At 40.8% G+C, this 25,638-nt stretch overlaps 1 protein-coding gene across 1 annotated transcript; it reads left to right on the top strand.

Annotated features, from left to right (window-relative positions):
* The first annotated feature begins 565 nt into the window (after positions 1–565).
* On the top strand, positions 566–24,637 carry blmh (bleomycin hydrolase). Its single transcript, XM_042415181.1, has 12 exons — positions 566–692; positions 2,706–2,903; positions 5,904–6,013; positions 6,912–7,053; positions 7,275–7,363; positions 7,481–7,573; positions 15,656–15,811; positions 15,917–16,075; positions 16,159–16,226; positions 18,425–18,542; positions 18,820–18,886; positions 24,331–24,637. The coding sequence occupies exons 1-12, from the start codon at positions 683–685 to the stop codon at positions 24,477–24,479; spliced, it is 1,359 nt and encodes a 452-aa protein (XP_042271115.1). The 5' UTR covers positions 566–682; the 3' UTR covers positions 24,480–24,637.
* Positions 24,638–25,638: the final 1,001 nt, after the last annotated feature.

Below are 25,638 nucleotides of genomic sequence, written 5' to 3'. Positions count from 1 at the left end.
AGGTGTTTTTCTTTAATGGGAATCAATGTTGGCTATACACTCTAAAGGAAAAGCTCTTCAACAAAAGAAGGTGTTGACTGAGTTAATCTTATCCCTAAAAGAGCGGAACATGATGGCATGATTGCTTTCCAAGGATAGGAGCCCCCAATATTTATTTTCTCTCAGTGAATTTTATCTCAATAATGTTTATAAGATGTAAAACATATGCCAGAAGGTGTTAGAAAACACACAAACACAAATTTAAAAAAAGCAAAGTAATTTTATACATCAACAAATAAATATTTGTTGCAAAGTCTTTAGCAACTTTTTTGTTCAAAGTGAAAATCTGTATATTGTTGACATCATTAACAAAAATAGAAAATAAAAGGTTTATTCGTATTTAACTTCAATTCATGGATTTTGCTCTAAGCAAATCATAGGGTCAGTAAACTAAAATAACCTGTGTGCTCATTAGTACAATCTGTAAAAAACAATCATATTTGCACTGATGGAAGACCTCAGTGTAATCATATTAGCAGTCATTATCACAAACTCCGCCCAGGCACCACGTCAAAGACCGCCCCGGAGTCAAACAAACGAGCGCACCCTGTTATCACACTGACTGATTGTCGGCGAATGAGATAAACAAAGAGCCGGTGACTTTTCAAGAAAACAGACAACGCTCGTCAAGCTCCTCGGAAACATGGACAGTGGTAAGTTGAGTGGCACTTTGTGCTGCTTCAGTCCCGGTGTTTGGGGTCTCCGGCCGGCTGAGTGCGCTCTGTATCTGACGGCTGGAGGATGACAGCTGACGGAGCTAACAGGCTAAAGTTAGCATTCATTGCGTTAGCATTGCCTGCCTGCTAGCATGACTTTGCCGTCGTTTTCTCTCTGCAGGGCTGACACTTCGTCAGCGTGGTATCGATATCCGGACTTTTTTGAAGAGCAGGCAGCTAACACACCTTTTTACTCGGCGGCTAAAAGCTGCTGTCAGCTACAGGAACTGGAAATGTTAGCCTGGGTAGCTAAGCTCATCGAGAAGGGAACTGGAATTGCGAGAAACTGTCAAAACTATTTCAAGTGATTCATTTAAGAGGGGGTTTCCTTTTGAAGTGAAATGTTAACACTTGTAGTCGGGTTTCAACACGTTTTTAGTAGACTGTAGCAGTGATTAATGCTGTCGAAGTTAAACTGTAGCCACCTGAGATTGTTTCAATTTCAATTTCAACTAATTAACTTAATATTTCACAACACTTTTTTTTGGTTTTCTTTTGAATAAGTTTTGGCTTCGGTCAGATGGCTATGCGTAAGACTCATGTTAACGAATGCTTCTCTTACATAGAGGAAATACTTCTATTTTATTTCTAATGTACACATTTAAAAAGGGACCGTGTTAGCTAGTGCCATGGTATTTTGATCTTTGGACTGTGTCAGCCAGTGTCTACTCAGCCTCCAAAGTTAGGTTTCATGCCAGCTGTTTTTCAGCCCCTTGCACAGTGATAGACACTTTAGAGTGTTATCTAATATAAAGCCAGTTGTGTAACCAGTGGTGTGTAAATTTGCAAGTCACCCTGAGTACCTGTGCTTGACCCCTTTCCATAAAAAAACCACTGTGGTGTCTGTCCTCCCCATTCATGCCCTCACTTGTTGAATAACAGCCTGATCAACTAACTCACCCTTCATTTAAGCTCAGCGTTTCCAACATATTTAATTTGACATATGCTCTTCTTATGTTTGTATAGAGTTTGAAGCTGTCGGCTATCGCTCTGTTTCAGATTGAAGGTTCACCTCTTACTATTTTCCCTTCATTGTCTATCCATACTCATCATGTCAACACAACACTGTGCAGGCCTGCTTCTGCTTTTTGTCCTCTCAGGAAGACATGACCGTTAATGAAGTTTGACGCTGTCGTAATCAAAGGCCGTCAGTGCATTTCAGTCTTGTGTCAATGGAAAATAACAGCATGGAGCTGAGAGAGAGGGGTCGAACTCTAGGCAGCATGCATGACTAGGCAATGTCCCTCTCAATGTTTAATTGCTCTGCACTATTATTTGACGGAATTACAAACTACACGCTAGTGCCAGTTTGATTCTGTCAAAGTGTGTGTGTTTGTGTGTGTGTACCCCTCCTTCCCCTGTCCAGTGGGACCAGACAAGCCTTCCAGTGTGTTCCCTCTCCCAGATGGAGCCAGATGAGCCATACTGCGATCAGCCCTCGGCTCCCTAGGGCCACTTATAGTACTACTAGAAACTGAGAATCCTTGTTTTCCTCCTTGTTTGCTATGACTTGTTTCTCTCCTTTCCAAGTCTGTCCTTATATTATTTATCAGAGCTCTAATCTTAATTGTGTTCAATATCCTTAACAGTCTATTATCCACTATAGTCTCTGCATGGATGGTGGAAAAACAAAGCACCAGACAGTTGTTGTATTCAATAAAGGATGTGCTGTTGGTTTATGACTATTGATTGGGCATTTTCCAGGCATTACTATGACATCTGAGTGCGTGAGTGCTCATAAATCAGATCCTAAGTGGGAAGTGTATATACCTAAAGTGCACAGATGGGTCATGGGTATTGGGACAGTAGGAAATTCCTCTTAGTTATAGTCAGCAGTCAGGCTCTGTCTAGCTGTGAAAGTCTCCTCATTACAAGGTAACTTTATTTGCACTTCTCTTCCCTCCATTCTCTCACCATTCACTCTTTACCTCTCTCTTCCTGCTCCTCCAGGTCTGAGTCAGGAGAAGGTAGCCACCTTTATGAAGCGGCTGCGGGCCGAGCCACGCTACCTGCTGGCCCAGAATGTGTCAACGTGCATCGACCCGCTGGAGGTTTGTCTGCACCGGCAGACTGTCCAGGATACTGTGCACATCTTCCAGCACTCTATCCCCACAGAGGGCAAGCCCGTCACCAACCAGAAAAACTCAGGTAGGACATAACATAGTAAAGTAATATTGATAATTACAAGCATACCTTCAATGGGAAAAGGAAATGCATCCTATTAGCAATGTCCAATCTTTTGGATCAACACACACCAATGACTGAGATAATGCAGTTAGTGAATGTGTATATTTGTGCTTGCAGCAACATTTGCAGAGCACAAACAATTGATATCTAGCACACATTAGAAAGTTAATGCATTTCTGAAGTAAATGGCTTAGAACTGACATTTACACATTTTCATACACTTGTGCTGTAGTTAGTCTACCTTTTTATAAAATAAAACACAAGTTGCAAAGTTTTGTTGAATGTTTTGTTTTTTTTCATGAATACTATTTTTTCTTTAACCTTTCTAGACCTCAAGTGTGCATCACAAATGGTGGATATGTATGCTGTTACATTTGTTGTAGGCATTTGTGTGGCGAAGTGATGCAAAAGTGATTTGTGGTCGTGACTGTCCTGGACAGATTTGAGCAACTATCACATAAGTTTGCAGCTTTTATTTTTGTGTTGAAAAGAATGTAATGCATACTGTGTGTTTTTTTTAAAAAAAAAAAACAAACAAAAAAAAAAAAAAAAAACACTTCTGGTGAGATGTGGTGCTGCAGCTGCCTTAAGCATGTAGCAACTACACCTCACTCCCTGTTTGCACATCTTTGTCAGCTTCATTTTTTTTATCACAGTCAAAGTTTGGATTGCATGAAGTTGGGAGGTCTCTTTTAACTTGGATCAACTAAATCAGATACCTGGTGGATTGTAAATTTCTCACTGAAATCACCAAATGGCTATTTTTAGGGCCTGAGCCCCAAAGGGGCGAAGACCCTCTTGTATTTGTTCTGTTTGTTTCTTTCTTTATTATTACGCCACTTAAACCCTAAATTTGACCCTCTAAACATGCTCAAAAACTCACCAAATATGGCACGCATATCAGGTCTGGTGAAAAATTTGATAAAATGTAAAAATTAACCCCCAGAGTGCCAAAATGTGCTTGAGAGCGCCACTTATGTAACAAATATGGCCGCCACGGACTGTAGGAATGTTGTAAAGAGATCCGAACCAAAACTCAATCATTTGTCTCATCAAGACCTACAAATCATATGCTGACACCCCTGACCGAATTCCAACAGGAAGTCCGCAATACACACATGAAAGTACGACTTTTCCCCAATTTTGGACCTCGAACAAATGCTTTCTCCTCTGAGGGCGTTAATGGTATCGGCTTCAAATTTTAATAGGTGACTTATGACACTGTGCTGAACAAAAACTTTGTAATAACTGGGAACGGTTTAGATTTTATAAGCCCTGAAAGTTGCAGTGCCACATCACACCTTATAATGTAAACCAATGGGGAGGCAATCTCTGGGCATGGCCTTTGTGTCAAACTGATGCTTCTGATGTCTAAACTATAAGTCCGACCACTTTCAAACCTGTATCAATGGATTCGTGATGAAATTTCCTACAAAAAAATGTGATGTTTAATGTAAGATTTGGCCAAAGTCATGGGATTTATGAGGATATTTCACAAGGAGAGTACTCTGAAATCCTGTTCTCCAACTGCTCCGGGTGATGTCACTCCCTCAGTGCTGTGACACATGACGTAATACACACTCATTATCAAATCACAGGAGGAGCAAGAAAAGACTTTAAAACTCACACTCTGATATCTCCAAAACAGTAAAAGATAGAAAACACATGTAAATTCAAGATTTGTAGGTCAGCGTCTCGTGACTCATTTAAAGTTCAAATGAAGTTTGTATCCAAAACTATGTGGAAGCAGTAAATGATCAAAAAAGTGTGGGTTTGCTCACACTCTCCATTCAAATATATGACTATTTTTCTGTGTCCAGCTGCAGTTACTTATTGTCTCTACACACCTGACAGTACACATGTCAATCAAACTTTGACCAGGTCATGTGGGTTAAAATAGACTTGGTGAAAATTAGGAAATTAATTTGTTTTACACACAAACTCATCAAGAGTTTTCAGTTTACTAATTGAAATTCAAGTGAATGGGCCCAAAACTTGCATAATTTTGATGCCACAGGTGTGAGCAAGACAGACATGTCTCAGCCTGCAGAAAATTCTCATCCTCACACCGTTGAGATTTGATGCTTCGCCATGACAGAGGAAGTTGCTTTAACTTTATTGTAAATGCTCCAGTCTGCACCAAACTTTACATGTTTGATAAGAGTCCTGGCCTGAACACGTCTACATGACAATATTCCATCAGTGATGCAGACTGGTTGAATAGCGCCCCCTACAAAATTTCAGTGAGCAGCAACAGCAGCAGGCAAAACAGTGGACAAAGGAAGTGATGTTTATCTCCTTCTTGCATTGTCTGAAAACAGCCCGAGTCTGAAGACATCTACATGCCCGTGACAGAAGCCCTTTGATTGCGTCACGGCCTGACGTGTGCGGAGACGCAAGGGCCCATTCAACGCTGCTTGCAGCTTTAATTTAATAAAGAAATCCCTCTGCGTTGCAATAAAGTCTGTCATTGACAACACATTATATGATCTATGGTTGCTGTTTTCTGGCTGAGACGTTGTTTTGCTTTGCGGAACCCAGTGCCTCACATCTACGATGACTGGTGGATCACTCATCATGTGTTGGTAGATATATTGTTGGTTACTAAGTTTAGTCTTAAGTCTCTAAAATAGATTTAAAGAATCTAAAAAAAAAAAAAAATTTTTTTTAAAAAATCTAAAGATGGAAGAATCTTGAACACAACCCATGCTGACCATGTTTAAAGTAGACCATAAGTTTGTAACTGATAAATGCACTTATCCTCCCTTCCAGACCACCATTGGTTTCCGCTTTTGAGGTTTAGGAGTTAGAATTAAATATGTAATGATTCCTGTGAGCTTGTGACTTGCTGCCTATCAGAACAACTAAACTTGGAGCACTAGAAGCACTACTGATGCACGTACAAAAACACCTTAACTGTGATTCCTCTCTAACCTGCATATTTCTTCTTTTTACTACCAGGGAGATGTTGGATCTTCTCGTGCCTCAACGTCATGCGACTTCCCTTCATGAAGAAGTTTAACATAGAGGAGTTTGAGTTCAGTCAGTCCTATCTCTTTTTCTGGGACAAGGTAAGACATGTGTTTCACTGCTCAGAGGCTCAGACTACTATATATATGACTTTATTAGTTATTAGTGCTGTAGTATTTTGGTAGATGATTGTTTTTGTTGTTTTGCAGTCAGGACACCGCGTGTGTGGGTGTGTGTACACATGTGCTTTGCTACTACTATACAGTCATTGTACAACTAAAACCCTCTTTTGTGTGTTGTGGTCAATGCTCTTCCAGGGTCGACGTCACAGTGACACCGCTCTAAATATCTCTCTCTCTCTCTCTCTCTCTCTCTCTAGCCTCATGTTTTTTTGTTTTTTTTTCCCACGTTGATGTCACAGTGACACCGCTCTAAATGTCTCTCTCTGGCCTCTCTCTCCCACATGTTTAAACGCGTGGTTGCGGTTCCACTGAATAGGCCTGTGTTTGTGACAAGTGCCAGCCAGGGACTAAAATTGATTGTAATGTTGGTTCTAAGTAAGGAAGCAGTAAATGTCGAGCTCTAAGAATATCCCCGTCCTCCTCTGAACCAGTGTGTTATTACATTACATCAGAGGCTGAAGATTTTGCTTTCAAAGCTGTGTTAATAGTGTCCATTAAGATAGCTGCAGATTGCATTTGCTTTCACTTCTACTGCATAGGCCAAATAATTAAAGGCTTTACAAGGCCTGCCTGACCTGGTCTCATTTATTTTTGATTGCTCTAAGATTTTAAAAGGTAAAACAGTGACTCTTGGATGTTTTTGGTCTCATGTCTCAGTCAAGTCTCAAGTCATTATTTTTATGACTTAAGTCTTGAGCATACATGTCTTCATTATATACAGTTATGTGACATTATTAGATGGTGCAGCACCTCTCAGTCCATCTCTCTCTTTATTTACTCATCATGTCTCTGTCCTGTTCGTTCTCTTTTTCTGCAGGTTGAGCGTTGCTACTACTTCCTTCAGGCCTGTGTGGAGACGGCGCAGAGGAAGGAGCCAGTGGACGGACGCCTGGTCCAGTTCCTGCTCTCCAATCCGACCAATGACGGAGGACAGTGGGACATGCTGGTCAACCTTATCGGTCAGTTCTGATCATGACACATAGTCACAGTAACAAGAAGTTCATGGAGAATAATTGACCAACACTTATCACCCATCATTTATGGGTAATGTTTCAAGTTTAGAAAAGGGAACTGTACTGTACTATAAATACGTTAATCTTCAAACATAAAAACTTTGGTTCCATGGAACAAAAATGTTATCTGACTGGATTTGACTGGTTTTATACTGTCCTCTCTTCAGAAAAGTATGGCGTCATTCCAAAGAAATGCTTTCCAGAGTCACACAGCTCAGAGGCCTCACGCAGAATGAATGACATCCTCAATCATAAGGTGCGTTCACAACTAATGCAGTCAAGCTCACGTAAGGCTCACATCAGTACCCATCAGTAAGTCGTGTAATCGATGAGGAAGCGCTGACCGGTGTTTCTGTCTCACTGTGTGTTACAGCTGAGAGAATACTGCCTAAGACTGAGGAACATGGTGGCCAGCGACGCTACTCAGGCTGAACTCTCTGATGCTATGGACGCCATGATAGAGGAGGTGAGAGCACATACACCCTTTCCTGTAAAATATTTCCACTGCAGGAACCAGGGAACCGAGAAACTTTTGAGGAACTTGGGAGCTTTACTCGCATTTTGACTGGAGGAAAGAGGGACTAAAGTTAGTTCCTGAAGGATAGTTCCACGTTCCCTAAAAAAAAAAAAAAAAATCCCCCAGCAGAGCTGACCATTGCAGATTGGTCAGACACAAACGCTGTGGCAACTATAATTTTGCAAAACTAGGAAGCACTGGGGGCACTAGTATCAATATTAGCGACATTTCTTGTTTGTTTTTTGGCATCGATGAGAGAAATAAACCTTTGCTGATTCTGCAGTTTCATGATGATTATCTACTAAAGCAGAAATAAATACCCATAAAACACTCAGCAGATCATTGCTACTTTCGAAACTGGCATTCTGAAGTTTTCAGTCTTTTTCCAACTCTGTATGTCTTTTTCATCTGTTCATCACATCCAGTCATCAGTCGCTCTCCTGTAAATCCAAACAACATGTGTGTAAACTCCATTTCAAATACTATCATCATTTTCTTTAATCCTTCATGAATCTAAATCGTCTAATCTTAACTGTTCTTCAAATGTAGTGGAAACAATAACAGGAATATGCAAAGAGACTTTTAGTTGCTAGTTTAGTTCCTGAGTCTTCTGATTCTATAGTTTCTGGAACTTTTTGGTCCAAAAAGTGGAATATATTATCTAATATGTGGATAATAGAGACTCAGTCCTCCCTGTTTCATCACCTACAGCATGTGCTGCCGTAAAGCATGGTCTGTTTAGATAATTATATAATATGATGATAGAGCATTCATTTTACAGACACACTGGTACATGCAGACTTGTGTGTGTGTGTGCATACATATTGAATAAATGACAGTAAAATCTTTTATAGCGTACACATTGCTTAACTTTGTGACATTGTTCCATTGTGACCAGAAGATGGTGCTGTCAAATAATACTTAACTGACAGTAGAAACATAGTCTGTATGAAGGGATAGCTCAAAACAGTAAAAGCATGTCATCAGTTTTTAGAGTTGAGCTTGGGATAAGATGAGGGTGATGGACTGGAGGTTCAGGTTAATACTGTACTGTACTGTAGTGATGCTTTATTGATTTTATTTTTTTAATGACACCTGATAGGTAAGTGTCAACATTATACAATTCATATAGGAGGGATACGTTGTAAGTTTTCTTGATCATTAAAAATCTGTAGAAATTTCTAATTCAAATAGTGTCACTTAAGGTTTTATACATACACCATTAGGATTTCATGTAAGAATGATGTCATTAAACAGGTACATTAAAGGCACAAGTGGCACTAGTACAGAGACATGCCAACAATGTGTGTTTTAACCCATTCAGTACTGGCACATGTGGTACAGGGAGATAAAAATCTTGTTCATAGAACCAAACACTTGTTCATGTTCGTGATACGTCCATTAAACAGCTAAAACATTACACAGCAACAAACATATCTTATGGGCTAATGTTACATGTCAATGAATGTTTTTACATGTATTTCTTTTAATGATACATTGTCCGGTACACACTCTTGACAATATGTTGGTAACAGTGTGAGATGCTTTAATCCACCTATTTATATGTGTGCATGTAGATTCGTGTGTCTCACGTGTGCCACGTCATTTCTAGACTACAGTGTGTGTGTGTGTGTGTGTGTGTGTGTGTGTAAAAGCAACATATTTAAAAAAAGTCACATGCACACTGCACCAGATGTCACAAGATAGTAATCTTGTTTATGGAAAAGTCTATTACAAAGCATCTGACACTGGATAGTGACGATAAATTCACCACCAAAACACAAATAAAAGGTGAACAACAAACACTTGCGTAACGTAACACGTGTTATTATGTGTGCAGCGCTCATACGAGGCTTATTCCCGCTTCCTGTGTGCGTGTGTGTGTATGTGAGCGTGAATGTACAGTATGTGGGGCCAGTCAGTCAATCAGTCCCCCATTGAGATAATAGCACACAGTACAGGGGACTGGTTAAGCAGCCTTTGTTGTCAGCTGTTTGGATGTATTGTGCTGCTGGCTGGTTGCTTGTTTAAACAGTGGTCTGTATCTCAGAGCACCCCCATGGACGCCCAGCCATCACCACACACACACACACACACACACACACACACACACACACACACACACACACAAATATGTTGTGCAACAGCAAAGACTGCTCCCACTGCACTACACGTCAGGGCGGGTGGCTGAGGGTTGTCGGTGTGTTTGTTTGTCCACCTGGAAGTGGTTTGTTTTGTGAAACACCACTCTGTCACGGCCAGTGATGATGGAGGATGCGGTCATGTCAAAAGAACAACCAGAGTGAAGAGAGACAAATAGTTCAAGGATATTATCACAAGTGCATTTGACAAACGTAGTTCTAAAAGTCTCAATACAAAAAGTGAGATATTTTACCTGATTATTGAATCCCAGTTATGGAAAACTGCACATCAAATTAAGGTTTTAGTTTAACCTTTTCATGCTTTTGACCCTTTTATGACCCCAGCAGTGAAAGAATTGTCAGGTTTTCACATGCATGTAAATAGAGTATAATTTGTATTCTGTTTTCAAAAGTAAGATCTAGTTGAATATTATACAAAAGATACATATGTCAAAGCTATTCATGGTTCAAAATGCACAACATGTTTGTGGACTCTGTCTGGACTTTGTATTTTAAAATGAGCTAAATGATGTTATAAATAATCAATGAATTATTACAGTAATAATATATCTGATATAAATAAATTATTACAGATGTATCAGGTACATATTGCGATTGATTTGACATTAGAAGCACACAGGTGTGAATTTTCTCATGCACTAAGCATCACAATTGCATTAAATATCTCTAATGAGACTGAACTGATGACAACTAGACATGATGTAATATTGCGATGAATTGTAAAATAATGGTATTTGTATTGTCTGAAATTACCACAATAATTATTGTTTTTTGAAAATAGTTTTATAATATTTTTTTATAATTTTGATAATTGATCTATGGTCGTCTGTTAAGTAAAACATATTTTGGTCACAGTGTCCTAAAAGCAAAAGGATCTGTATGCTTTTCATTGTAAACTGAATATCTTTTGACATTTTCACAGTTAAAATAAGTAATTTGAACATTCGTCTCAATTGAACAAATACCCAATAAAATAGTTGACAATGAAAATATTCCCTTCCTGTACACAGTATCACCAAAGCCTCATCTACTCTACTCTATTCTACTGTGATGCACACTTGACAGGTGAAAAGGATATTATGATATGGATTTCATTTGTTAGCATCTTAACTTTTACATTTTGGAGCTTCTCTCCACCACATCAATTTTAAAAGCACATCATTAAATTCATCAAATTTACTGTCTAAAAACACATGTGTAAGTGAAAACTAGGAACTGCCAGAAGTATTTATTTAAACTATTACACTGACAAAGCTGTGTGGTCCCAAACCATCGACATGACAAGTTGTTGTGGTCTAGAGTTTGATTCGCCTCCAGCTTCAACAGCACTGTTGGTGGACAGTCAAGGGATTATTAGCTCTGCAAATTAGGATTGATGTTAGAAACTTGGCTAATCCAGATGACTGATATCTTATCAGGCTTGCCAGCCAATCAATGACGACAGCATCCATCATGAACTCACACAGGACAGGCTAAAAGATTGTCCGCCAGGTGTTGCATTTGTTATGACATTGCAGTATTATGACTTTTCTTCTTTTTTTTTTAAGCAGAGCACATTTAGGAATTATTTATGTAGTTTACAAACTGTGTACACAACTGCTTCATTGCTGTCCATGTGTGCATGCTCACATGTGCAAAAACTGTGTTTGTGGACATGACTTGTGTGTGTGTGTGTACATAGACTTACGTAGTTCTTGGACTCTTACATATGGGTATAGTAGTGTTTCCCCCTAATGTTCACGTGGGTTTGCATCTATGCGAGCACATGTGTTTCTCAGGATCAAAGTGCTGTGTCAGTCCTACTTTGGTGTGTGTTGAGGTGATGCTGTCCACCCTCCCTACGTGGCGGCTGTGATCGTGCCCTGGTCTTCATCACACCGGCCCTACACACACACCCATGACAAGCAACCGGGGTTAGCGTCTCTGCTTCCACTTACTGTACGACGTGGGGTGCGCTTGATTTAAACGGATCCCTTTGCGTGTCAAGAATCTATTCTTTTTGTTAACACCGGTCAGGCACATTAGTTAAAACCAAGCACATCTCATTTATCTGAAAACTTGCGCAACAGCAGCTTGCACCTGCAGTAACAACGGACGCACTAGTCCAGTGCACGAGGACAGTTGGTCTTTTATAGAGGCTGTTAGGATGACAGTATCCATACGCTGCATTATTGAGGCAGAGAGGATTAGTTTAAGTTTCAAAGCCAGTCTCTCTCTTTCATGATGTATCTGGTGTGTTTCCCTGCTCCTCCACTCTCACTTACATAGACAAGTAGGCAACACATGCACACACAAAAAAAACAGGGACGTTCCCTGCTAACTGTACATGCACATACAGTACTTTACACACATGCACACGTACACAGATGGTATCCCTCACGCCACAACTGTACCCCCGCCATGCTCCATTGCGTCATGGAATCAGGAAACACCATGTGCGGCTCTTGGCTCTGAGCACATAGAGTGATCCTTAAGACAAGTCTAATTTATGAGACAGCCATCAACTCGCAGAGAGTCTTTGTTGCTGCAGCGTATTGGCTCGGCGCTGTCGGCTATTAGCTCAGCCGACGTGTTGTTCGGTGTGTGTGTGTGACTTCCTGTATATGTGTCGCTGTCAGGGGCCGTAACGATAGCCCTGCCAGTTGTGAGTCGTCCACTCAGATTTTCTTGAATTGCTTCGCACCATTGTTAGAAATTTTAACAATGACCACATGTGTTGCATGTTTACAAGACATGGAAGTTTAATCAAAACCTAGCTCATTTTTATCCAAACTGTTTGCATGGTGTCATTTGCTTACACTCACAAGTCCAGCTTCTAGACAATAGTTATAAATTCACTTCAGAGTAGCAATGAGGCGCATGTTTTATCTCAGTTTGGCATCAAAATGGGTGAGAGCCAGCTTCAAACTCTAATCAAGTCTCAAGTGCCTCACTCACATTATTCACAGGTTCAAATAATTTAGATTAAAAATACATGCTTTTTTATATATTTTTTACAGCAAAAAATATTTTTATACATCTAATGCTCTAATTTAATCATCAAATATTCATACAATAAATGTACAAAATATAAGGGATGTTTACTTCACAAGAAGATTAAGTAAAAGCCATTATTTGGTAATTATTTATTTATTAAATCTGTGAAACAAGATAGTCAGTCAGTGACAGGTGCACAAATCGCTGCACTGGACTAAGGATGAACACTTTCCACTGCAACACAAGACAACAAAGAGCAAGTTGTTGTTTTAATTTTCTTCTGTCAGGCAAAATAAAAGGAGAGCTTACAGAAGCTAGACATTTCCCTCAAATTTGAGTTGAGAGATAAGATTTAACAATGCTGTTAATGCAACACGCATGAGCAAACGCGTACATTCACTTTCTTTTCTTTCTGTGCAGCAGCTTCATGAATTCATGTCAATTTAATCCAAAATTTAAAAGTGGGTATAAATTTAAATTCAGACATATTTTTACACCAGTGAACTTTCTTTAGGAAAGAACAAATGTTTTTTGTTTACCTTCCCTTGTCCAGGTACTGTATACTGTGTTGCGTTGACATTGGCTTGGCCTTCTTACTGTATGTGTTAGTCTCACTCCTAACTCCAGGTGATTTGTTTGTTTGGGTTGCGTAAAACAAATAAACCTGCAGAGGGATGCCAGCCGGTCAACACTGGAACACAGATGCTATCAAACATTAGCCGCAGTTAGCCTCAATAGCGTGCAGTCAGTCAGCTTATTGTTTATAGCAAGACACGCAAACTTGCTGTGTCACAGAATTGAGACAGACCTGAGGTGGACCTTCTGCTAGAGACTGATGAGCTGTAGAAAAAGCTGCCTGTTAACAAGACCCATCAGAATCACTTCCACTGTAACAGCTGGATCCTGAAACCCAGTGGGAGTTCGAATGTTTAGAATATTAGGATGTGAATGTGATGGCCTTTGAAGTTATAATCCAAACATGAATTCAATTCTGCAGATTTTATGAATAACGCCTGTGGTTGTGAGGAAGGAAGTGAAGTCTGCCGTGAGGACATAGGTCCAAATCATTTGTAATTTCCTGAATGTATGATCAGTATCCATCGAAAATAATTTTATTGACACTGGAGGAGTTTTTTGAGTGTTGAACTTAAAAAATGTATTTTGTCGAGCAAATTTAATGCAAACTGGGAAGATCATGAAATGAATCTATCTAAGGAGTATTACATTCAGATACGTTTACCAAATAAAACCAGCAAACAGACCATTTAAATCTGTCAAGTGCGCTGTGGTTATTTTTATTATTTTACTATTACTCTCACCTTTTCCTCTCTGTCACTCATGTATATCGGTCATCAAGGCGGCAGGTGTTTCAATATTGATCCTGCCTTGATGTCACCGCGGCTGTTTATCCTCTGACTGAGGTCTCTCTGTCCGCCCAACCTTTTCCTTCGCACCTACTTTATTTGCCTTACCAGGCGAAGATGAGTGGGCGCAGGGCTGAACTGGCAGAAAGAGAGAATGCTTACAGTATGTCTCAGTGGCATCTGAAAGGAGAACTGTAAAGTTAGTGAAAAGGTTTTTAGAGTTATTCTTGGAAGGAGGAGACAAAAAAAGAGGGATGAAGAGAGAGGGCGGGGGGTCAAGGGGTGACAGAGATGTCTTGTCAAGGTGCCGAGGGCATCTGGGCAAACACGGACCAGACAAGGAGATGGACACCTTGGCATGCAGTCTTGCCCACAAAGCAGTCTAAACAAAGCAGTTGAATCAGGAGGAAGGTGGTTTGGCGGGGGGGGGGGGGATAAGGGGTGGAACAGATTCCTTTTGTTGATTCGCCGCATTTGTGTATTTTTGTGTGCGTCTGTACTTTTGTGACTCTTACCCATCTCTGTGATGACGAAGGGGATTGTTTGTTTGTGTAAACCAAGCCTGAAGTTACTGTATGCATACTGAATTTTGTGTGTTTGTCTCTGTGTGGGAATAGTGGGCTCAGAGGGCTCTGTGTCTACTATCCTGAAAGCAAGAATGTCATCTTTATTTATGTGCATTTAATATGCGTTGACTAAGCATTGGAAACTGCTGCTATTTTTCTCTAGAAGCCCTTTGCTGATGCAGGCCAGGCCAAAAATAATCCCTCTGTTACTTCTATAATCAGCTAGAGTTGAATTTGTCTGGATATCAATAGAAAGTCAGTAAAAAAAATAAGTCTATTGTAAATTTATCCTTCCTGACATCCGTAGTTGAAACAGCGAGAGTGTGATGTATCACCATTCATCCACAGACTCAGAACAACACTCAACGCTGTAGAGCCTCTGTATACGTGGGTTTTTCAAACCAATGTATCACTTCTTTTATCTACCACCAACAATGGACTGAGCTGCATCTTAATTTCTCAGGCCCTCCTTAATCTAATTAATTGATAGGAAAAGCATCTGGGAGAGGAGAGCAGAGGATGGGAGAGGTGAAAAGCATCAGGGGGGAAATTCCTGAGATAGCTATATCAGAGGTTAGAAGGGACAGATTGACAGACAGCCCAGTCCAAACAACCCGATTTAGCCCACAGGAACTCGGTCTGAACTTCAGCACCACAGGAAGACACACATGGAGGGGGACGGAAGGGGGGGGGGGTGCAAATGGGGAAATGGAGGGGAGGGAAAGCACTGTATAGAGAGGAAAGAGGGAAAATGTAGGGAAAGTTGGAAGGAATGAGAGAGGCCCAGGCAGTTATCGACGAGTATGCAGGGACAGACCTGGGGTTGTCATGCCCTGTGAACATGAAATATGATTTGAATGCAGATTTGTTTGGCGTGAAAGGCAGATTTGTAATATTTGCATTTTAAATCAGAGTACAGTTTTGTAAGGAAGTTGATATTCAAACTGTGTGTGTTCTGTGCAGGTGTTCCGGGTGGCCAGCGTTTGTCTAGGCAGCCCTCCGGAGACCATCTCCTGGGAGTACAGGGACAAGGACAAGACGTTCCATCGCATGGGACCTATCACCCCCCAGGAGTTCTACAGGGAGCACGTCAAACCCCTATACAACATTCAGGACAAAGTATGTGGGCCCTTACAGAGTTGCCATTTTGCTACCTCTGTTTTCGACTCCCTGTGGGAAGATGCACAGTGTCTGAACTTGTACTGTAACTCTCTTTATCCTCAGATCTGCCTTGTGAACGACCCTCGACCCCAGAACCCTTACGGGAAGCTGTACAGTGTTGAGTTCCTGGGTAACATGGTTGCGGGCCGTAACACTCTGTACAACAATCAGCCCATCCAACTGCTTAAAAAGGCTGCGGCTGAGTCCATCAAGGATGGAGAAGTAAGTCGGGATGAACAGGAGTAACTGTAGACACAAGTGTGTGTGACCTTCAAATCTGAACATGGCTACTGTTTTTCTTCTAGGCGGTGTGGTTTGGTTGTGATGTCGGCAAACATTTCCATGGCAAGCTGGGCATTAATGACATGAATGTGTGAGTATTACTCAGAGGCGCCTAGTGTGTGCAGTTAGTGCTGGGTGTGAAAATCCTGAAAATAATTGAAGTGTTGAGGTAGTTCTACATGGTTTGTCGGATTTTATATATATTTCTCAGTGATTGATCGTTTTGGCATCATGCAGATGCCAAAAAATGTGTCTTCCTGATTTCCCAAAAGGTTTAAAATAACAAAACATAGTCAATGAATCTAGTCTGTGACTCTCTTGGCCCAGATATTAGAACCAATATATGTAGCATTACTAGTATTGCTTTAGTTTAGCAGGGTCATAGATGCAGTAAATGATCAGGTTTCTATAATGATTTTAATGCGTCAATAAACTTCAGGAGAGGTGTGATTTCTGTGGAAGTAGTGGTTGGTTTGTTTTAAATAAATTATTTAATTTCTACTATGAGGAGAAAGCAACCATGAATGCAACAACATTCTGCACACTGAATATTAAAGGTATCCTGTAGAGTTTTCTTGTTAACAAGCAAAAATTTCTGTTTCTCACCAAAACGCATGATGTACTGTATATCTTTGATGCTTAATGCCGAGTTCACATAACACGTTTGTAGCCCTGATTTTGCACTCACTGACAGTTTTTAGAGAACTGTTCAATGGCACAATCCGAGAGACTCACCAATGCATCACAGACACCCGAAAGATATCAATCAGGCTGAATATCTGGACCTGTCAGGGAGTCCAAATCCTGTAGTGTACAAAGTGTTGTGACTGGTAATGAGGGCGGCGAGGAACTACAGCCAATGAGAGTGCATGACACGGGGTGAAGGGACCTGTAAGACCTGTAACATGACAACATCTACAAGCATGGCTACAAGAAAAGTTCTGCAGTCTGATTTGCCCCAAGAAATGGAGGAAAATTTAGAAAAAGAAAGAAATTTAAACAACTCGTTTCTTGTGGACATCCATTTTTGGAAGAAAAAATCCTGTCTCGAGCATGGGTCATTTCCCGTGTCACTTCTCGTGGGTTTTTTCATGACAAAACATGGTTTGGAGACCAGACAGACTATCATGGATTCCTCTCGGTGAAAGATCTTGTAATGTGTGACCCCCTGTCACCAATCAGTCGTATAGTGTGCAAACCACGACGACTTCAAGATTCACAATTAAAAGACAGAAAGTTGTGTAGTGTGCACAATATAGCTGTCTGATGACTTTAAAGTGTGTGCTTGGCATAACAAACATGATGAGTGAGTTTTCTTCCTCATAAAATATTTGCAAAGCATATTTTTAATATTTTGAAACCTTTAATGTTTACATCCATGTTTCTTGGTGCATTATACCACGAAACATTAGAAGACGTGGACCATAGCTCCAAAGAGCTACTAGTGATCAAAAACTCCACATGGTACCTTTTCTAAGTGTTTTATCAGATGAATGTGATCTGCAGCACGACACTATTATTGGCTAGATTCTCCAAACAGATCAGATACTCAACCTCACAAAGCTGAAATGTTTGATCACGCTGAACACCATCAAACCCAAAATCCATCTAAATATATAATAACTATCTAAAAATCAATATTTGTGAATGTGAATGTTGTACCCCAGGCTTGTTTATGCTGCGTCTTATAGCAGGGTTCACATAACAAAGCCCAGACCTCGTCTGCCTCCATGAGGTGTCAGTCTCTCCACAGGGGAAAAGTTGCTCATCTTTGCCCTTCAGGTGCAGCAGCATCTGTGTCTGAGTCGCTGGCGCCAGGCTTAAATTTGCCCACTGAACCAAACCAGCATGGTGCCAAATGTCTGGTACCAGAACTGTTGAAGCTCATCTTCCAGACAGATCTCTTCGTGTGCTAGTAGATTATAATTGGAATGAGGCTGAGGCTGAATGGAGCCTAATTTCTACAGTCAGGCTCAAGAAATGAATCGAAAGCTGTTTTTGGCTCATGCAGAATACAAGGCTTAGAAAGATTTTGCTTTTGGCTTTTTATGGTCATCGCATGTCTTCCCTTGCTTCTACCAAAAAGATATTTGAACCTTATCCTGTGATTGTTGGGATATAATATGGACAATTACCCATCAAGTCATCAAAACAATATTGTATTTGCCTTTTCTCTTGAAATTATGTAGGTGAAATCAGAGGCAGAGTTTGCTATCAGAGGAGGTCGTGTAATGTGATTTTTTTTTTTTTTTTGTGTGTGTGTGTGTGTCTACATGTGTGCGCGTGCAGGTTCAACCATGAGCTCGTGTTCGGAGTTTCAGTGAAGAATCTTTCTAAGGCAGAGAGACTGATATACGGAGACTCTCTCATGACCCACGCTATGATCCTCACTGCCGTCACAGACAAGGTACGCATACACAACAGGTGTAAACTCATGCAAAATATACAGCATATACACACACAGACCAACAAGAATACACACATGCAGAGTTTCCCAGGGTTTATTGCATCAAAGTCTTACTGCTTGTTTACGCTGCTTTAATCGGCTGCAGTTCTTCACAGTGCTGTCAGTTTCCCCCCTTGTAAGTAACCCCAGCTGTCAGGACACTTTTCTTTCCTCTGGTCTCTGCTTCTCACTTTTATCTCTCCATCATCTACTCTCTCTCTCTCTCTCTCTCTGTCAGGATGGGAAAGAAGGCTATGAGAAGTGGCGGGTGGAAAACTCCTGGGGCGATGACCGTGGGAACAAAGGTAACCTAAGAGACACTTCACACATAATTACGCTATTCCTATTTTTTGCCCTTGGATTTAATCTGTGATGAATTACCAGGGGAAAAAAATGATTTTAGTTCAGATTTAAGGGATATTTCTACATCAGGACAACGTGGATATGTTAGTCAGTTAAATGTCAAGTCACGGCTGAATTGTATTGTATGATGCAGCTTCCACCTGTCACTTAAGTTGGCTGTAAACATCTTAAATAGTTTCTTTCACCTGGATCTAGTCCCAACAACATATGTATTCTTTCGCACCGGAGTCTTCCTGTGTCCCCATCTTTCTTTCACATCTTTCTCACACCACAGTGTCCCCTTATAAATCGTCATCTTCCTGTTTGTGTCTATTGAATTAACAGGATTAAACTGAGACCCCCGCATTGCTGCTTTATGAACTCATAATTGGCCATGTCCTGTTTCATGAAGACACACACACACAGGCGCAGCGCCCCTGTTGTGTTTTTTTGAGCTCAGTGCCTCTGGGTCTAGTTGTATAAACATGGTTATAGAATGAGCTAAATCTTAGACTGGTGTATAACTCCATAGATAAAACACGTGCACAATAGTTTATGCTGACTGGGAACTTTTGAACCTGACAGTTTAGTTTTAGTGTTCAGCTTACTGAGTTGTTTTTTTTTGCTTTGTTCAACCACAAATTCAAAATGAATTTAAAGGGGACCTATTATGCTCATTTCCAGCTTTATATTTTTATTCCAGGACTCCACTAGAGTAGCTTTGCATAATTCACAGTTCAAAAAAACTCCTTATTTATCTTATACTGGCCCCTTATTTCAGCCTCTGTCTCTAACATGCAGTCTTAGCTCCTGCTTCCACTCTGTTCTGATTGGCCAGCTTTCTGGAAGCCTGCCAAGGAGCAGCCATATCAGAGTTGTGTTAAGTTACTGTTGATGAAAACCCAACTTTGCCCGCTTTACTGCTTCATATTAAAAGCTTTTAAATGATTAAATAACAGGAGACTTTTATTATGAAGAATATACTGGAAAGGAAACATGTTCCTCACGGAATTAGCAGAGCTTCATTAGTGGCGCTAAAAACCGGTTGACACAACAAGACATGGAGATATTTGGAGCTCTTTGTTCAGCGGATCAGTTATAAGTAATGCAGGGAGGAATAGTACAAGCAGAAATGGCCACAGTGATGATGATGCTTGATAAAGAGCTGCAGATGACCAGCACAACTCCAACAGGTAAACACTCACAGCGAGCCAGCTCGACTTGAGTCATGGCTCGACGTGACTACCCCCCAAAAAATGCCATAATGTTTGTGGAGCAGAGCAGTGAACTCACACAATGTGCGTGCAGCAGATGACAATATAAAGAAATCCATCATGAGCCGACGTCAGCTCGGGCTGAAAGTTGGAAAAAAAGTGAGCGTTCAGAGCAATCTGAAGCCGTTGCTTTTTGCTCACAGAGATAACTTCTACATACATTTACCTCATTGTTTTACCTCATGTGGGAAAATGTAGATGTTTGTCACTAAGTAAGGTCAGTCTGTCTTTATCCAACAAGCCCCTACATCACAGCAGGTATGTCACAGCCCTGCCCCAGACATTACAGTCTGCTGCTGTTATTCCCTCTATCTTTTCATCTCTGTTTCTCATCTATCTCTGACCCCTTCTCCTCTCTCCTCTCCATCTCTGGGCTTCGACATTCCACTGCAAATTATAGGAGAGTATTTCAGGTCAGTCATGCATCGTCTGGCAACACACACATACAGTACAGTATATACACACACAGAGAGATACACACACACACATACTCACAATATTTTCTTGAACCCACAAACCGTAGTGACTGTTGGGAAAACATGTGAAAACCCCTCAGTCAAATCAAATGTATTTCACGCATATCTTATTCCATAAACACCAGCAGATGGGGAAGGCCAGGGCCTCCAGCCTGTCCGCAGCCAAATTAATAAAGTTTTTGAGAACAAAAGTTTGAGAGAAGTGAAGTTCACTTGGGAATCCGGGGGCTTTGTTTGTTGACAAAGGCTGAGGGTAAAAAGAGAAGACAGAGCATGCAGGAGTCAGGGGAGAGCTGAAATAGAGTTGGAGACACACTACAGGTAGAATCAGTTAGAAAAAAAGGAAAAACAAATGCAAGTAGATGTAGAGATGATTTTGGAAAGATGATAAAGGAGAAACTGGAACAAGAGTGGTTATAGCCAAGGAGCGGAGGGAGCAAGTGGATTGTGTTTATAAGGTTTGCAAAAGCTTAACGTCTCCCTTTAGGCCTTTTAATATTCTCCCTAACCCTGAAGAAGTCTCTTGTGAAAGGTTTAACTTTCTGTTTCCTCCATCTTTAAGCCGCTGTTATGACTCCGCTCACTCCACAGCTCATACTTGTACACCGTTTTGGGCAAATGTTTGGCAATACACACAGGTTTTTATTCTCAATTAGACAGGATGTTAGCCTGAGGTGGACTCCGTCACGAGTTCTGTTTGAGCCCTGACTGAGTTTGACAATGTGGAGGGAGAAACTATTATTTCCTACCGATATGATTTGTTTTTAAGTAAATACAAGGAAATGAAGTCAGTGTGGATGGAAGGATTTCCTTGGTAGTGGACACAACAGAGTCTTGGGAAGAGAAGCTTCATTAGTTTTAAAGTATGCTTCTAATCCGCTGCCACTATTTTGCACCCAAACCACAATTATCTGTCCCTTCACCTCATATGAGAGTCCTGTTATGAAATGAAAAATGCTTTTTCTGAGGTCTTACCACAACTCTGCGGGTGTACTGTTCCCCATCTATTCTTAAATACCAAATTAAAAATGTTGTCTTTTCTGTAAAATGTCAAAACTATTTCACAAATGTATCTTGTCCTCTAATCATAGATCCAGTCAACATCTTCTTAATCTAAATCATATAGCTCAAATCAAGCGCCTCTTAATGTAGTCACTTCTGGTATTTTAGAGAGAGATTTCAGATCTTCGTGGTCCGTGACTCGGTCATGGTCCTGTGTTGCGGATTTCTGCTGAAGTCGGAAAACAAGATGGCTGCTCCACAGCCGTGTAGCCTACAGTTCATCCATCATCTCTGAGAGAGGACAGTCAGCCTATCCCTAAAAACAAATAATGACACCCAGCATTCTCTCTCACACACGCACACACCACCATGCCACCCAACACGCAGGTTCCAGGAAACTCACATCAACACACACACGGATACCGCAGTGAGAACCAGGCAGCGTGCCATCTAAGATTTGCGTACTTGGAAGAACACACATACACACCATCACCATCACCGATATATTGTTTTGAACTGTGTCACATTTTTGCGGTTACCCTGACGTCTTCGATAAGTCAACTTGACAGTGGGAGGGATGCTCTCATTTGCTCAACTCCGAACACGTGGGGAAGGAAAAGAAGAGACGGAATGAGAGGTGGCATCAGGGGAACAGAAGAGTAAAATAAATCGAATTCGCTCTAAGATCCGGCTGCTAAACCGAGGCATAACAATCTCCTCCAGCTCTCATCCAGCTTCCCATATGTGTCAGTTCAGTCGTGGATTTGAGCTGCTTTGGTTTCGCATAGCTTTCAGACTTGTTATTTACGCAAAAGAAACACGCACAGACATCTTTAATTTTAATTAATCATTTCAGCATGGGGCTGCATCGTCATCCAAAAAGACATTAGGTTATCCCAACATGTCTCCTGTCAGTGTAAGTTCAAGGTACGCTTTCATAACCGGCCCACATTTGGCCACATTGACCTTGTATTGCTACACACACACACAGAGAGAGAGAGGCAGACATTGTTTCATTTTATCAGGGTGGGCGTGCAGAAGTGATAGCAGAAGTGTTGAATGTATACTGCACTGTAGGGTGGGGAGTGTGAACCATGAGGGGTGGGGGTCCGTCTTCTCCTCCACCCTTCTGCCTGTTGAATAGTTTAGTGATAAAGGGCACTAAAAAGGAATTAAAACATGTGCACGGTCAAATTATGACTACTTTGTCAAATAATTGTTAGCAGCATTCCCTACGCCTCCCCTTCAGTGAAAGAGGAGTAACAATAATCGGTTTCATTAGTGACATGTTTTCTTAAATCAAGTATTTTTTTTCCATGAGAATGTGTTGTGATTCTGCTGACAGGTTGACTTTGGCCAATGACTCATTTTTTGAGAGTGTAATACTGTGTAACAAAGAGACATTCCTGTTCCTGTTTATTTAACATATTGATAATATTCTACTCACAGGTCCAAAACTGTTTAGTTGGGTGTTTTTTCTTTATTAAATTCCATTTCAATACTATTATAAAAGTACTCAAAGTATGTATGAATTAGGGGAGACAATCACGTTTAAGTGCCAATGAATGTTTTATTAATAACATCCAAAAAATAATTGTTTTACAAAAGAAAAAGCATAGGATGTGAATCAAAGCTGCACCAACAGTGTAAGAAGTGTGTGGAAGAGTGAAATATGTGTGAATATTACTGTGAAACAAGATCGCGAACATTTTGAAGGCCAGAAGAGAGAGGTAGACGCCTGGAGCGGGCCCAGCTTATTTAAGCCTGGAAGAGGCCTGAAGGGTGTCACCACAGTAGAATCATGAGCATGGATGTGATGGTGGACGTGACACCTCCCAGTAGCCAGCTGTGGTACGCAACTAAGAAATCCCCCGTGGCTGAAAAAGCACTTTCCCAGTATTAAAAAAACGTCTGTAAAACTGTTGACAGAACACCACCAACTGCAAATAAGGCCAATTGTTACTCTTTGTATTGTGAATTTTTATAGCATGAAGGTTTTATATTTGTTCAAGTTATTTTTTGTTGTTGTACGTGATGTCATTCCAATGTAAAGTCTGTTGGGGCTAAAGAGAGGAACACTTTCTGAGGGAACTGATTACACGCATTTCCTAAATTCACCATGAACTCATCCGGAGTCCCACTCACCTGTTATTTATGGTTAAAGGAATAGTTTGACATTTTGGGAAATATGCTTATTCGCTTTCTTGCAGAGAGTTAGATGAGAAGATCAACACCACTCATGCCTGTATGGTAAATATGAAGCTGGAGCCAGTTAGCTTAGCTTAGCTTAGCATAAAAACTGGAAAATGATGTTGATATTCTCATCTAAGTCTCAGCAAATAACCATAATTCCCAGAGTGTCACACTATTCCTTTAATATATAGACTCTCATAGGGTTGATTCCTTTTTCTGTTTGTTGTTTTAATTTATGCCTTGTTCATGTCTGATGTACAGACGTGTCACTTATCATCAGAATAAGCTTCCCGTCATCCTACAAGAAGCTTATTTAGGTGACAAAATGCTAAAACCACCAGATTGTGATCTGGCGTTTACCAATGTAGTGCAAGGTTATACTTGCCCTGAATTTGATTGATAGCAGTGGAGTGTATATACAGATTTACACAGCTGATTGGTTGTCTGTGTCTGTCTCTGTAGGTTACCTGATCATGACGGACGACTGGTTCTCCGAGTATGTGTATGAGGTGGTGGTAGACAAGAAGTTCCTCTCCTCTGATGTCCTGGCGGTGATGCAACAGGAGCCCGTCGTTCTTCCAGCCTGGGACCCGATGGGAGCCCTGGCGTAACTATGGAAATCCAGGTTTTAGCCCCAACCTCTGGTCTATTTGACTCCGCCCTATTCCTCGGCTGCTTTTACCTCTCCAATATCTTCCTCACACCTCCTTCCAAAACAGCCTGTTCTTCTAGACAAAATAATAAAGATTTTGTTTTCTTTTTTACTGGACTGCGTGTGTGTTTCGTCTATCTTTTATTTCTTCCAAAGAGCGAAGGATTACACCACCACAGCTTTTTGTATGTCTGTTTTTTGTCTTGGATTGTTTATTGCATCATAAACACCCTTTTCATTTTGACACAAGGCGGCAAAGATTTAAGAGTGTAGCTACAATCTGAGCTGTGGACATGGGTTGACAAATACTATGAGAGGCAGTCAACACTGCTGTTTAAAGCCACTTACACACCTGTGTGATCCACTATATTTCTGTATTCTTTTTTGCTCTTTCACCAAGCTAACCTCTCAGGCAGGAGCAGAACAGCAGTATGTACAATTCAGACATCTAAGAATAACACTTAAAGAATTTCCAATAACACACAATCTCTCCATCACTTCCTTTCTTTGCAAACAGCACAAAGTCAACCAGACTAGCACAGTAGGTGTGCATGCATACACGTATTTGTTTTCATATCTTCTGTCTGTATCCCCCTGATTGGCTATCTAGGAATGCTAAAAGCAGGAAAGGGTCATACTTCAACAATACTCGCTCATTTCTACACAGAACAGCTACATTGTGGTGCCAGGTGAAAATCTTAGAACTTCCTGCACAGACTCTGCAATTATTCCTCGGTGACGTTCCAACTCTTCCTGTTTTAAAACACTCCTGTCAAGGTAAGGTTTGACCTCTGACCTCACAGCAGTTGGTCTGTCAGCTGAATTATTGCGGCTCATCCTCTGCAGTGTGGACATGATAGCTGAAGGTGGATGGGATGGGAGGCCATGCAATCTTTGTGGTATCTCAATCTTTCTTGTCCTGTCGAGCTGAACTATGTGCTAGAGATGAATTAGCATTAGAATAATCCTAAAAAATATGGAAACACTGAGGTTAAGCCTACTGTATTAAATTGTACATCCTCCTACCCATCAACCTTCATTTTTTCAACTTCTTTTCTCAACTTTTCCTCAACTTATTACCTCCTCTGTCCTGTTCTGTGCCTGGCACTCGGTTTTTT

This window comes from Thunnus maccoyii, chromosome 6 (genome assembly GCF_910596095.1).
Source record: "Thunnus maccoyii chromosome 6, fThuMac1.1, whole genome shotgun sequence".
Classification (NCBI taxonomy): domain Eukaryota; kingdom Metazoa; phylum Chordata; class Actinopteri; order Scombriformes; family Scombridae; genus Thunnus; species Thunnus maccoyii.
Note: the sequence above shows the minus strand (reverse complement) of the source record. Positions and strands in the feature narration are given on the sequence as shown.